This window comes from Eptatretus burgeri, chromosome 15, assembly GCF_056783735.1.
Source record: "Eptatretus burgeri isolate ZD-2024b chromosome 15, Ebu_testis_v1, whole genome shotgun sequence".
Lineage (NCBI taxonomy): Eukaryota > Metazoa > Chordata > Myxini > Myxiniformes > Myxinidae > Eptatretus > Eptatretus burgeri.
In genome coordinates, this window is record NC_140975.1 from 16,800,559 (window position 1) to 16,816,091 (window position 15,533).

The 15,533-nt window shown below is 47.2% G+C and overlaps 1 protein-coding gene and 1 pseudogene across 10 annotated transcripts in view; both read right to left on the minus strand.

The window, feature by feature from the left end:
• LOC147011633 (lebercilin-like) overlaps positions 1 to 13,994 on the minus strand; it is a 63,660-nt gene extending 49,666 nt beyond the window's left edge. For 2 of the 10 annotated variants that reach the window (XM_085856069.1, XM_085856062.1), the window contains exon 1: positions 5,800 to 5,933. Coding sequence is in view for 3 of the 10 variants with exons in the window: in XM_085856060.1 (XP_085712186.1) it covers positions 20 to 40 (21 nt within the window). In the remaining 7 variants the exon portion in view is untranslated. Of the gene's footprint in view, positions 1 to 19; positions 56 to 1,123; positions 1,260 to 5,516; positions 5,740 to 5,799; positions 5,934 to 7,837; positions 7,989 to 13,923 lie in introns of those variants that run through there. The other 8 variants (XM_085856060.1, XM_085856072.1, XM_085856061.1 and 5 more) reach the window with 7 other exon arrangements.
• LOC147011634 (uncharacterized) lies at positions 9,152 to 10,840 on the minus strand (annotated as a pseudogene).
• Positions 13,995 to 15,533: the final 1,539 nt, after the last annotated feature.

The following is a 15,533-nucleotide window of genomic DNA, read 5'->3' on the forward strand; positions in this document are numbered from 1 at the left end:
TATGTGCTCAACCGAGTACCTTTTTAGTTTCAAATATCATGGGTCCATCTCACTGTGGAATTCAGCCACACCCGAATGAGTATAAATTTGTTTTAAATGGTTCTGCAGGTAGAGAATGCACAAAGAACAAATATTAATAATATCTGGAGGGCTTTTTGAAGCAAATCTCCAAATTAGATATGAAGTTAATGACAATGTGAATTCCCTTACAAGGGACTTTCACACCTGAGGAGGAATTTTCACACCCCTCTATTATATAATTCCTATAAAGTCCATCAAGCATGTGCAATGGTTGCCAACCTATGGTTGTTTGAAACATATCCTTTTAAACCACAGCATCAAGCAAGGAAGCAAACATATCATTTGAAAAGTCTTAGGTGCGACTTGGCCGAGGTTCGAACCTCCGACCTCCCAGACTCAAGAGTGGACACCAACAAAAGCACCACCAACTCCAGTAAAGTTTCTTGGGTAACATGGATTCACTCATTTTTGCTTGGTCTCTTTGGGTTACCAGTCAATTAAGTGCAGTATAAAGTGAGAACAAACATCTGGATTAAACTCTCAAGGCAGTGGATTTGATGATAAAGTTTAAGTCCTGATGAAGTGCGATCAGGGCATCATACAAACACAATAACGGCACTCAGGAGAACGCATATCTCCAGCAGGCCAAACAGTTTATGTTTTGTATCCAACTGATAGGCTGGATCTGGATCTGGATCTGAACCTGAACCAAAATCGAATCAACTTGCTCTTGTCATCTAACAAACTCATCCACCTAGTTTCTTCATAACTCATCCACAACTTTTTGAGATATCATGCGATATATATTGTTAAGGTTGTGGGGGTAGATGTTCGAATATAGCATTGTGTGGAGTTGCTTGGTCCGTGGACGTGTAGGAGGCATCTCAATGTGATTAAGTAGGGAACCTGTGAGCTTAAGTGTTTCATGTCACCACACGGGGGTGGTGTGGTGTTATTTGGCCAAGGGAGTAAGAATAAGTTCTCCAGTATGTGATTTCCACTTTGTGGTTTTTCCCTATGTTTTTATATTTCAAGATCGGCAATAAAGGTGGGGAACACATCTCTGAAATAAGCAAACGTGCCAGTGGGCAGAGAGCCCCACCTTCAAAGGTTGACAACAAGCGAAGTCACGCCCCCGAGGGACGATTGATGGGCTTGACGTCAGAAGTTAGCAGAGCAGGAGAAGCCCCGCCTTCCCAGGTTTGGTGTGAGCAGGCCACGCCCCAGAGGCAGGGATATATACACATATATATATATATATATATATATATATATATATATATATACATACATATACACATATATATATATATATACACAAGCCGGTAGGTGGACATGGGTAGTCGCCTACCCAATAGAACCTAACGTGATGGGCTGGTTCGATGGGGAATGACCTGAGAATTAAGCAAAAGAAAATTCATGATTCCAGCTTCAAGGGTTAATGCTGCAGATTGTTTTTTCGTTAAAATAACCCCCACATTTAGAGGTTTTTTGGCCGTTGATAGGCAACGGAGGGGTCCATAGCAATGGTTCTTTCTCACACATAACTAGGACATACCATGAAACTACCATACCAGTTTCATGTATATCTGACACATAGTCTCTGAGATATAACGAACTTCGTTTTTTTATTGTTTTCGACCAGGGTTCATTCAAAGTCTATCTTCTCCGACAGTTTTCATAGGATCCGGCTGGAAAATTTTGACAATATGGATGAATGTACTGCCCACAGTCGCTCGTGGCCCGATTTTTGATTTTCGAAAAACTAAGTTTTTTTATGATTTTTCAAAAATTTCAAAGTCCCGTTGCTAGGCAACGGTGGTGTCCATAGCAACGGTTCTCATTTGCACACAACTAGATCATGCTATGAACCTCCCAACCAAGTTTCATCGAAATCGCCATTGTATTAACGGAGCACTGGACCGAACAGAGGGACAGACAGACAGACAGACAGACAGACAGAAACATATCGACGGAAATACTGATAATAAGGGTAGAACAAATTTCAAAATTTTTTTTTTGAAAAAAAATTTTTTTTCGACAACATCGACTACCCAATAATGTATATATTGGCATGATTGGAAGGCAGGTTGCACATTTTAAGAGGAAAAAGGAGTTTGGGACTTGCGCATTTTTTGGAGAGCCATGATCAGTAGGCTGGACATTTTGAGAGGCATCGGACCCAGTAGGCTTGTGCATTTTGTGGAGAGCTGTGATCAGAGTGGAGGCACGAGGCGCATTGTTTTGAGCGGCAAGAGTGGTGGGTGAGTGCACGTCGAGGTGGATGAAACGGACCCGAGCCTTGTGTATGTCATACACAGCTGCACTGGGGCTCTGAGCCTTGGTGTTGAGTGCCGCTCGCGGATTGCCTGGCATACGTTTGTCCTGCTACGAGAGAAGAGACGGCACCATTGCGCGTGTATGCATGTGCTGATAGGAGCGCCTCCATTCCAAGTTCCACAAGGACCAGCTCTGGGCCAAGCTAAGTACAAGAATAGTTGAAAGGAAGGGGTTTCTTTTCATTTTGGTTCTCCATAGTCTGTATTTGAGTCTGTGTGAGAGGTGCCTCGACTGAAGGATTTATCTACTTTATTATTATCATTACCTTTTGAATTATTGGCCTTTGTAAATATTTATGTTCATTAAATGTATTCATTTTAAGAAACTGCATTCATGTATTTGTAGTGGGGTTCAAGGATAAATCCCCTGTGCATCCGTTTCATTCCCCATGCTCTTCCACCCCGTCCGCCATTGGGCCCCATGCCCTTGGAACACGTGTCCGCCTTCTATTAATAAGGTACGCTCGGCCGTCCCGGGGGTTGGCGGTGCTAACCGCCTGGCACCACAATTTGGGTCGGGGAGGGGGGGGGGTTAACCTGGGCCAGCCAACCTCGTGACATTTGGTGATCAGGTGTGTGGTATTTGAACCCTGGCTCTGACAAATTTGGTCGGGGGGGGGGAGGGTTAACCTGGGTCGGGGGGGGGGGTTAACCTTCGCCGGCAACCCCCCGCAAAATATATTGTTTTTGACCCCATTTCTTAATGGTGAAGAATCATTTAGAAATTAAAAAAAATTCTCGTGTCTGGATCTGGATCTTCACCAACATCGAATCAATTCATCCGTGTCACGCACCCAACCCGTCCACAGAGTTTCATCCGAATCCAGCCATAACTGAGATATCGTGCTTCATATAATTTTTGGCCTAACCCCTCAATGGTGAAGAATCACTAAAAAAATACCCCCAAGAGGGAGTGCCAGTCATCTCTGCCAGAGGTCGAAAGTAACTCTGTGCCAGACTGGAATAGGGGCAGTTCATAAAGTATGTACGCTCTACTTCCGGGTTTCAAAACCACCCACCCCCCTCTGTATGCAGGCCAGTGACCACCCACCCACCCCCTCATACATCGCTAATCGCTTGCAAAGCCAGCAGTTCCTTATGAACCAATGTTTGTAAGCCATGACAATGCAGTCCCTAGCGGTGTAATTTACCTTTTTCTTTTAATATCACAGCACGTCATTTATGAAAATAAAAGTACAAATTGACATTCAAGACAATGTTAAAGTCATAAATGAAAGTAAGTGTGCATATAAACTTGTATTCCATTGTTTTAGTTAAATCTGACAAAGCTTCAAATGTAATATTTGTCTCGGAGAGTTCTGGTTCTTAATTTTTTAATACTTTTTTTTTGTATGTATGTACTTTATGAACGGCTCATACGGGGAATCAGAACGAAGTTTGAAGGGCTATAAAATCGGAACGAGAGCAAATTAGATAATAGTCCATAGTATCTGAATCACTAATAACATTTGATCTCTCTTGATAATTGAGGGAGGAGATACAATTTGAAAGACGATTTTCGCAACTTTGACAGCCTCGTGACGTTGACCTCGATCTTGGACGACCTTGAAAGTTATATCGTTGTGAATGTCTCATCGACCTCTATCTATTCCACTGTTGGTCATTTGTCTCCACTCGGTTTGATTGTGGACGGACGGACGTTCTTCGAGACTGGGGTTATTAGGTCATCTCTACTGAGATGATAGAGATGACCTAAAAATTATAGGATCTGGATCTTCACCAAAATCTAATCAGTTCGTCCTCGTCACACACCCAACGTGCCCATCAAATGTCGTCCGAATCTGTCCACAACGTTTTGAGATATTCTGCTTTAAAGACAAACAAACAGTGCTTCGGTTCAACAGTCCAACAAGAAGCCTGGTGCTGGCTCAGTGGTTAGGATGGTGGCTTGGGATCCTCGGGTCCTGAGTTCAAGCCCCCTCGGCCGCTGAATTAATACACCAGGAGGTTGACTCAGCCTGTCATCCTTCCGAGGTCGGCGAAATGAGTACCAGTTCCAGTGTGTGTACTGGCAGAGGGGCACTGCATCAGCGACACAGTCGCACTTCAAGAAATGATAGCTACCCCGGCAGCTAAGCTGCCATACGACCACCACCAGTTCAACAAGGCCAGATGTACTGTAGCTGCTTGACGGCCAGTAGTCGTGACCTCGTCCCTCGATCTCCCCTCCTCGTCCCTCCTCCCCTACCGACTCTGGCGATCAATCAATATCTCATCACACAAAACCAACGGTCATGTGACCCTTTCCTCGATGTTGATCACACCTTTGCTTCGCAAATTCACCTCGCTGGGTTGGGGGGCTGTGGGGGCTGTGGGGGCTGGGGGAGCTGTGGTGGCTGGGGGAGCTGTGGGGGCTGGGGGAGCTGTGGGGGCTGGGGGAGCTGTGGGGGCTGGGGGAGCTGTGGGGGCTGGGGGAGCTGTGGGGGCTGGGGGAGCTGTGGGGGCTGTGGGAGCTGGGGGAGCTGTGGGGGCTGTGGGAGCTGGGGGAGCTGTGGGGGCTGTGGGGGCTGGGGGAGCTGTGGGGGCTGGGGGAGCTGTGGGGGCTGTGGGAGCTGTGGGGGCTGTGGGAGCTGTGGGGGCTGTGGGAGCTGTGGGGGCTGGGGAAGCTGGGGGAGCTGGGGGAGCTGTGGGGGCTGTGGGAGCTGGGGAAGCTGGGGAAGCTGGGGAAGCTGTGGGAGCTGGGGGAGCTGTGGGGGCTGGGGGAGCTGTGGGGGCTGTGGGGGCTGTGGGAGCTGTGGGGGCTGGGGAAGCTGTGGGGGCTGGGGGAGCTGTGGGGGCTGGGGGAGCTGGGGAAGCTGGGGAAGCTGTGGGGGCTGGGGAAGCTGTGGGGGCTGGGGGAGCTGTGGGGGCTGGGGGAGCTGGGGAAGCTGGGGAAGCTGTGGGGGCTGGGGGAGCTGGGGAAGCTGGGGAAGCTGGGGGAGCTGGGGAGCTGGGGAAGCTGGGGAAGCTGTGGGAGCTGTGGGAGCTGGGGGAGCTGTGGTGAGAGAGAAAGAGAGAATTTTTTCTCAATAATAACATTTGTCCGAAATTTTTTAGCAGCGTTTCTCTCACACGAGGAGCAAAATGTTCATAGCGAGTGTCGTGTAAAGCACAACCAATGTAGCGAGGAAGAGTATGATTTAATAACTTATTTACCAGGTCAACAATCAAGTCGAAAGGGGAAGGGAGGAGTTGGACCCGATCCACCCCTCCACCTGCATTCTCTTCTCGTAATTTGCCCTCTTTACAAGCCTTTACTTTGTCGTTCTCGCATACAATTTCTACAACAGAGCTTCAACCATTTTGCGAACAACGACAGACAACCCTCCCCGGCCCCGAGGGACGACAGAAAGATTAACTGGCGTCCGGAGGACAGACTTAGAAACACTGAAGTCGCGGAACGACAGGGAAAAATGCACTTTCCAACATTCCCACAAACCTTCAACCGCGCCGAGTCGTCCTACCGGCGGTTGTCATGGAAACCACTTCAGTCCGCTCGAGCGAAAATAGATTTTAATAATAAGCCGCTTAAAATATGTTTAAATGGAAAAATTTTTATATTTTCCTCAAGAGCATTATCACTTTAAAATATTCTACAGATCCAACCGCCCTTTGAGGCTCTTGTACTTCGCTTTTAGTTGACAAACTATGGTGAATGGGAGGAATTACATATCGACATTATCACTCGAGTAATGCACCCTTGTAGTTCCAAAGCTCGAAGCCTGTAAACTATCAACATCAAAACGAGAAAATGACACAATATAAAACACCAAATTAAAGAAACAGAAAAATTTCAATGTTTCAACATTATAATAACTTGTACGTGCAAAAAAAAAACCATTGTGACGTCAATCGTGACGTCATAGCACCGTGTACTGTCATTGGTTTGGTAAATAAATGGCCATAACTTGGGAACCACTTGTCCGATTAATATCAAACCTTGAAAAGGCACATACTCAGGGCCCAGGCAATATACCTGGTAAGTTTCAATTAGATCGGACCAGTGGTTGTCGAGAAACAGCGGTCGCAGACACACAGACACACAGACAGACACACACAGACACAGACACACAGACACACACACACACACAGATTGCTGGAATTATAGATAGATGACGGAGAATCTATAAAATAATGAATACAACACGTCTCCTTGAACTCATTTCAAGAACAATCTTCGATTTGGGCTTTATTACTTTCAGATACGGTATAAAGCCTGGTGTTGGCGCAGTGGTTAGGGCAGCGGCTTGGGATCCAAAAGGTCCTGAGTTCAAGTCCCGTTGGGCCACTGAATTAATACACCAGGGGGTTGACTCAGCCTGTCCTCCTTCCGAGGTCGGCGAAATGAGTACCAGTATACTGGGCCGGTGTATACCCCGGTTAAAATAGGTGTACCATCTCCCTGTGTCTGAAGAGGCGACCAGGGTTGCGTCAGGAAGGGCATCCGGCGTAAAACATGTGCCAAATCACTATGCGATCATACGGATGATCCGCTGTGGCAACCCCTAACGGGAGCAGCCGAAAGAAGAAGAAGAAGACTTTCAGATACGGTACAGACAAATATCAGGAAAGGTTGAGTCTAGGAGCAGAGTCCCCAGCCGATGGCCGATCTTGTCCCAAGCGTGTAACACTTTCTTCGAACGCATAACTTTCTCTGGGCGGTGTATAGGCAACTGGTGACTGCCTCAATTGATCACGAAAATAACAAGCTCAAATGAGCGAAGATCCTCGTCCTCTTAATGATGACGTCATTGTGACGTATCAGGTTTGCAAAAAATTATCTGTGCTAATGCCCGGCTTGATTCCCGCAAACAAAATTCAAACGGCTTGCCTAGTTTCGGAGATAATGGTATAGGCGATTTCCATTAGCGGCGATATTATGACGTCAACTTTTTTTCTCGGAATAATCTCCAAAATCGGAGATGGTTACTGCCTGCGCGTGGGCTTTCTGCATATACATGGCAAGTTTCACGAAGATCCGAGGAAAACTCGGGGTTTTAAAACAAAAAATGTCAAAAAATAGGAATGACGTCATAAAAATTGATATGACGTCATAGTGATGTATCATATTGCGGTAATTCATCTCTGCTAATGCCCTGTTCGATTCCCGCAAACAGAATTCAAAAAGCTTGCCTGGTTTCGGAAATAATCTTTTAGGCGATTTCTATTAGCGGAGATATTTTGACGTCATAACTATATTTTCTGGGAGGACTTTTTAAAATCGGAGATGGTTACTCTCTGCGCAGGGTATTTTTACATATATATGCCAAGTTTCAGGAAGTTTCGATGAAAACTGTAGGCTGTGAAACAAAAAAGTCCACAAGAAGAAGATGAAGAACAACTACGTGAGTAAGACTTACAGATCCTCCATGAAGATCTAAAAAGTCCACAAGAACAACGTGAGTAAGACTTGGAGATCCTCCACGAGGATCTAAAAATAAATAAACCTGGGTTATGTGCATGAAGCAAAAACATACCTACTGCTGATAATTCAAAACACCTGTCTCCTTCACCTGGTCCTCAATCATGGCTGAGTCGAGCTCGTCCTGGTATCGATCTGGTCACCCTGCGCTGAATCCCCTCTCTCTGGCAGCTCCGTATATCCCTCCTGAGATGTGGTGACCAAAACTGCACACAATATTCCAGAAGAGGTCTCACTAAATTCCACGACTGTAATAAAACGACCTCTTTTGATTGATAATTTATCCCCCGTACGAATATAACCTAAAACCCCATTTGCTTTACCTCGAGCTACCTGGCACTGCGTTACCTGCAGTTACCTCGTGTATCTATTACCACCCCCAGATCCTTCTCCGATGTGGCACGCTTCACAATTGCCCCCTTGCATCATGTGATCCCAATTTACATGATTACTACCCATCCCCAGCACCTCACATTTGTTTATGTTAAGCTAAATCTGCCAATCTCTTGCCCAATCCATTAAATTTCCCCACTACTTATATCCTCCCAACCAGACAGCCTCCTATTCACAGCCACTGCTTCCTATCACAAATCCAGGTTCTGAACCAGTTATCTACCTGACCAGCCACTCTGCAAACCCTCCCTCACCTGAGCTAACAACCTTATATATCATTATAAATAACCAATTTTCATAATAGGTTGTCTCTTTGGAAGCAAGCAAATTATTTTGTGCAGATTGTAGTATTATTATTATTATATTTGTGAATTATCCACAAGTGCGAACTGGAAAACGGGCATCAAATCCAGTCAAACGTTCCATGTTACCTGGGCTGTCCTCTGGCGGAACAAATTCTCATTACACCATGGTTCGGGGAAACGTTTTATATGTTCCATTTTATGGATTAGAATTCCAGAACTCCTTTCACCCCATCGCCCCGACAAACATAATTCGTTCCTCTTGTTCTTTCCTGTATGTGGAACCAACTTCCACGTTCGCTTCAATCTCATTCTTCCCTCCAGATATTCATTATCTTGAGACCAATTGGCCTTCAAAGGTCATTGGAATCCCCCGCAATGAAGCTGAGTCTAAGGGCCGATCACTTCCACATCGCAGACATGTCGGTGGTCTCACTGTCTTCTTCCGTCTCCTTTCTGGTCTTGTACCCTCTCCATACCATACACCCCCCCCCTCCCCAGGTATCTGCAGGGCACACACAGTCCTCCACTTCCCCCCATATATATATATATATATATATATATATATATATATATATATATATATATATATATATATATATATATATATATATATATATTTTTTTTTTTCCCCATCCTCATTTTGAGTCTGGAGAAGTCAACCGTGCTGGGTGTGGTTGAGCGAAGAAGAGGAAAAGGCAGACCTTGTATGTTGTGGAAGGACGTGGTGAAGGCTGCAATCAACTGTCTCAGCCACACCTTCGGGAAGCAAGGCAGGATAGGGATGTTTGGAGAAATCCGATCATGAATGTCACCAGAAGTCGGACACGACTTGCCGGAGCTGGAGATTCCTCATTTTTCGATTTTATACATAATTCATAGTTGGGCAGTTTAGTGTTCCAACTTGAGCACAAGTAGCGCACAATCCTGAGATACAACAACACAACAGGCATTTTAAAGGCCATTTTCCCTCCAAGAGCTGCGGTTAGCCTTGCAGGCCCCGTGACAATCTTCTCCACGTTGCCCTATTTTCTGCATCTCCCCTTGTTAAACCCCTCACTCACATTTCTACTTCCACCACCTTTAGCCAAGTCTTTCTCAGTCTTCCCCATCCTCTACTTCCTTCTACATTCATTTCCATCACTCTTCTCACCCAGTCACTTTCATCCTTCCTCAACACATGACCCAACCATCTCAACATGCTTCTCTTCACAACATCCATCACAGGCTCTACTCCCATAATCTTCCACAATTCATCATTTGGCTTCCTCTCTTTCAATGATACGCACATCCACCAAACCATTCACATTTCCACCCTTTTCAGCCTTCGTTGCTGCTCTACCTTCAATACCCATGTCTCGCTCCCGTAAATCATAGCACTTCTCACACGTCGCATTCACCTTTCCCTTCAACTTCAACAACACTCCCCTCCTCGTCAGCACACCACTCAGTTCCCAAAACTTCTTCCATGCACATCTCACTCCAGCAACCGTCGCCAAGTCTGATCGACCTTCTCCATTCAACATGTCTCCGAGGCAGCAAAATGTTTTCACACCTTACAACTTCACGCCGTCTCCAACATCCAACTCAATATTTCCTCCATCTGCAACTCCCTCTATGTACACCTTACACTTTAATGTCAATACCACACTGGTTAATGACCCTCTCACACCACCACAGTTTCGATGAACCCACTCAGCGCACATTGTACATTGAATGGGGTTCACTCCAACACCCTTCCTGCACACAGCACACGGACACTTCCCAGTCCTTTCCACCTCACCACATGTTTTACCACTTCCCATCACCTTCGTCTTTCCGATATTTACATTCAAACCTTTTGGCTCCATACATTCCTTCCACTTATTCATCTTCTCCTTCAGTCCACCCCTACTCTCCGCAATCAACACCAAATCATCTGCAAACAACAACTCCCATGGTAAAGCCTCCTTTGCACTCCGAGCCAGCACCTCCATCACAACTACGTATTGGAGTGGACTTGGTACTGACTCCTGATGCACTCCCACCTCCACCTCAAACTCACCACCGTTCCCGTCCTTCGTCCTTACAGCTGTGCACACTCTCTTGTACATTGCTATCACTACTCTGATCACCCATTCCTCCACTCCTAACTTCCTCAATGCCCATGTCATAACTTCACGTGGAACCCCATCAAATGTTTCCTCCAAATCAACAAACCCAAAAAACAACTTCTTCCTCTTCTCCATGTACTTTTCCTGCAACTACCTTACAATGAAAATCACAGCTGTCGTCCCTCTTCGTGGCATAAATCAAAACTGAATTTCATCAATCTTCACCTTCTTCCTTATCTTCTTCTCCAACACCTTTTCCAATACCTTCATTCCATGCTGCAGTAACTTTATCACTCTCTACGAGCCACAGTCCAGAGGGTCACCTTTCTCCTTGTACAGAGGGACAAAGGTACTCAGTTACTAATCCACTGGAATCCGGATCTTAGGTTCAAATCCGATACACTATATGTTGATTTGTCCACTGTCTCCTAGTATATGCCTGGTGTTGGTTTAATGGATAGGATGGTGGGCTTGGGATCCCAAGGTCCTGAGTTCAAATCCCGCTCAGCTGTTGAATTAATACAAGGTGGGGTTAACTCAACCTGTCATCTTTTTGAGATCAGCAAAATGAGTACCAGCTTGCTGGTATACTGTGTCGGAGTGGCGACCATCCAGGATTGTGCCCAATAGCCAAGGAGTCTGCTTCGGCAGCACCAACGCTCTGCTCTATACAGAGTATCGTCCCAATGGATGGATGTCTCCTCGTGTCCTTATATCCTTGTTCAAGTACATTTATAACTCTGAATTTTGTATCCCTCAATGTCATTGTAAAATTATATTGAAAACTTCCGTCTTTGCAAAGGTATGTTCTGCCATATAACAATCATCTTCAACTCTTCAAGAGGGGTGGCACTGCATAGTGGAGGTCCTGGAAGTGATGGTGACGGTGGTGGTGTGGAGACTGGCTGAAGAGATTGAACACGTGTGGGAACCAAAAGGACCCTTGAGCTACCCTACCCCACCCCCCTTTTGCAAGGCTTGAAGTAACCTCGTCCTTCGAGGTGGATGAGTATTAATGCCAAGCAATGAGGCCAACAAGAGCTTGGATATGTTGAGGAGCAAATGGTGAAAATAAGGAAAAAGTACTCATGTTTGCTTAAGTACTCCTAGAAAATAAGGAAAAGGTGTTCCACTGACAAGGCCTTCGTCCACAGCTTGGTGGAGTGCTGCTCTACCCCTCTAGCCTGGCTCCCCTGACTCACACCTTGCTCAGCTTGATGCCATGGAAACCAAGGTCTTCAAGATCATTAGAATCTCCCACGATCAAGTTGAGTCGATGGGCTTATCACTTTCACATCGCAGATACAGTATATCAGTGGTCTGTCTTCTTCCATCTCCATTCGGTCTTGTTTCTTCTGCCATCTCCATGCACCCCTCCCCCTCCCCCCCCTAGGTATCTGCAGGGCACACACAATCCACCATCAACCCCCATTCTGGTAAAACTCCCAAAATCCTCACTGCTCACCTCCACTCATTCCGTTCCTCTTTTTTTTCCACATGTGGAAACAACTTTCACGTTCTCTTCAATCTCATCCCTCCCGTCCACGTCTTGAAGACAGCTGTTCACCACCATATCAGGCCATCCCCAATCCAAAACCATGATCCTTTCCACCCTCGTCAATCCCACCCCAAGCCCTGCTCCATCCAAATTTCCAGTTTTTCCTTCCTGAGCGTTTCCTTCTGTCTCCAACAGATCATCCCCCATCCAAAACCATGATCTATTTTATTTATTTTTTACCCCCATTAAACCTCCCCAAGCACACTTCTTTCCAACATTTTTCCTTCCTGGGAGTTTGCTTCTGGATCCATCTTGTCCACCTCCAATGTTCTCCGCTAGTCCTGATTCTTCCTCACATCAGTTATCATCAAAGTCTCTTTCTATTTTCCCCCTCTCCCGCTGTTCATTTTGTTCTGTTGCATCCTGATCTGCTCGATGTTCTCGCTCCTCCACGATCCTCGACTCTGTTTAAAAAACAAAGTAGTAAAACTCTGGTGACATGACACCAACTTTTATTTTTGGGACACACGTGCCTGCAAATCCGCACTAATGACCATAGACCACATTGTAGTGGACCACAAAACGTGGCCCATACCATCATTGCACGGAAAATTCAGCTTTCAAAGCTGCTGAGAAAGCTTTCCGTGTTCCTCGGTTTGGATAGAAGGAGAATGTCTGTGAAAACTCAACTAAATAACTTCCCGAACCTGCCGGAAAACCTGAAAACAAATATACGCACTTTCTGAAAAAGGGGTCATTTATTTGAGACGATGGAGTATTGAAGAGATTATTATATTATTACCTTTGGTAATGGTTTATTAATATTCTGTATACAGCTCGTGGCTGCTGGTTGCATCTTTGCTGGGAGCGCAGCTGTGCCCCTTTTGCAGTGCCCCCTTTTCTCCATGGCGATGGTCCATAAATCCATCCATTGGGACCATACTCCGGGCAGAGCGTTGGTGCTGCAAAAGCAGTCTGCTTGGCTATTGGACACAATCCTGGATGGGTCGCCACTCCGTCGCAGGATTCCAGCAAACTGGCACTCATTTTGCCGACATCGGAAGATTGACAGGCTGAGTCAACCCCACCTGGTATTAATTCAACAACCAAGCGGGATTTCAACTCAGGATTCTGGGATCCCAAGCCCACCACAATAACCATTAAGCCAACACCAGGCATATGGAGAGGGTGGTACTCATTTTGCCCACCTCGGAAGGATGACAGGCTGAGTCAACCCCACCTGGTATTAATTCAACAACCAAGCGGGATTTCAACTCAGGATCCTAGGATCCCAAGTCCACCACAATAACCATTAAGCCAACACCAGGCATATGGAGAGGGTGGTACTCATTTTGCCCACCTCGGAAGGATGACAGGCTGAGTCAACCCACCTGGTGTTATTTAACGAAACGACAGGGGCTCTAACTTAAGACTCTAAAATCTTAACGCAACCACCTCAAACAGTTAAGTCAACATGAGGCAGATGGTAATGGCAATTCACCACGTAAAACGAATCAGGCTGAACATTGCTGTTCATCCCAAACATTTTCAAGATCGAGATCCAAATTCTGACAAATTGTGCTGCCAGTTTTACCCGAGCCGGTGCCATTGTGGTGAGAGCATCTGCTCCGAGTCTGCGAGGTCGGTGATTTGAGCCCCAACCGAGTCATGCCAAACCCTTTTAAAATGTTACGTGCTGCCTCCTCGCTTGATGCTCAGCACTTAAAGGAAAGAGCACGGACGAACAACCATTGGTTGCCATCCATGGGGAGGAGGTCCGACTGACCCGTGCCATTGAATTTCATCGTAGCCTAACAGGGGAAAGCACTTCATCTGGGTGTTGCTTGTTAAGTACCTTACTGCGTGCTCAGCAGATCCACCGAGAATGTAAGCACGACTGGGCTCGCCACCTGGATGTAGAAACAGACCATCAGAATTACCCCCCCCCCCCAGAGGATAGCCACCTGGATGTAGAAACAGACCATCAGAATTCCCCCCCCCCAGTGGATAGCCACCTGGATGTAGAAACAGACCATCAGAATTCCCCCCCCCCCAGAGGATAGCCACCTCGATGTAGAAACAGACCATCAGAATTCCCCCCCCCCCCCCCAGAGGATAGCCACCTGGATGTAGAAACAGACCATCAGAATCCCCCCAGAGGATAGCCACCTTGATGTAGAAACAGACCATCAGAATTCCCCCCCAGAGGCGAGCCACCTGCATATAGAAACAGATCATCAGAATTTGCCCCCCCCCCTTCCCCCAGGGGCTCGCCACCTGAATATAGAAACAGACCATCAGAATTCCCCTCCCCCCCAGTTCCTATGCCAATCCATCCCAAGTCGTGTTTGGACATACATACTGTTGTGGTTACCAAATTCGCAAACCACCATTCAGGTCCCTTAGGTGAGATATCTCGGTAAGTACATGTGTAGTTAGGCCCAAACCCGTTGTCTAGTGGGAATACATGTCATTTATGCGTGCTGCGACTCTTCAGGATAGCCGTTTTTCTTTTACTATCTTTAATTTGGACCAACCGCCATTGTTACCACCACCAGTCACAACATCAACCACCAACCACAACGCCGCTTCACCACAACCGCCACGACCTTCACGTCACACCTCACAACCGTCGCATCGCCACCGTTCTTGCGCCGCTTGTGGGTGCCGGTGTTGGACTCGTGCAGGGCGCGCGCCGAACAGCGTGTACAAAACCACGGATTTTCTGCTTCAAAAACGGATCAAAAACGACACACGCCCACTTTTGTTCCGTCCAATCGGTGAGCGAGGGGCGAATTGGCCCCGCCCCCAGGGCGTTGGAGGGCAATCGATATATGCAAATTTATGGATCAAAAAGCATTCACGCCCACTTTTTCTCGGGCCAATGGGGAGCGAGGTGAAAGGTCGAAGGGAGGGGGTCAAAGATGAGAGGGCGAAGCCACGGGGCTGATATAAGCGACCGTGTTCGTCAGTCCAGTGAGTAGTAGAGTCGAGAGAGAAGAGAGAGTTAAGACTTCGCGGGCGGTGGAGTTGGCAAGAAGGAGCTGGTCGTCGTGTGCGTTGGAGTCGGAGCGGAGGGGACGGAGCTGTGGAGAGGCGGCGAGGGCAGACGAGGGGGTGCTCGCGTCGTGCAGGGAGCTGCACCCCAGGGAGGCCGACAGCGCGACCTGGCCGAGGTGGAGACGCTCGTCGCGGGACAATAAGAATCCTCTATACCCCGAGCATCAGCAACCCCCTCCTGTTTCCCCCGCGCTGAGATAGTGCGACCAAGGGGGCCCCTTTCCCACCCCCTACCAGACACTGCCCGCGAGGCCCGCGGAGTTGAGGCACCATCGCCGCTCCGCGTCTCATCACCAGACGGGTAGGCCCGACCCGGTCTCGGCCTCAGGCCCGCCTCATCCTTGAGGGTTCTCTATTCTTTTCCTTGGTTTTGGGTATGTGTTGTCGGCGCCGTCTGTGAAGTAA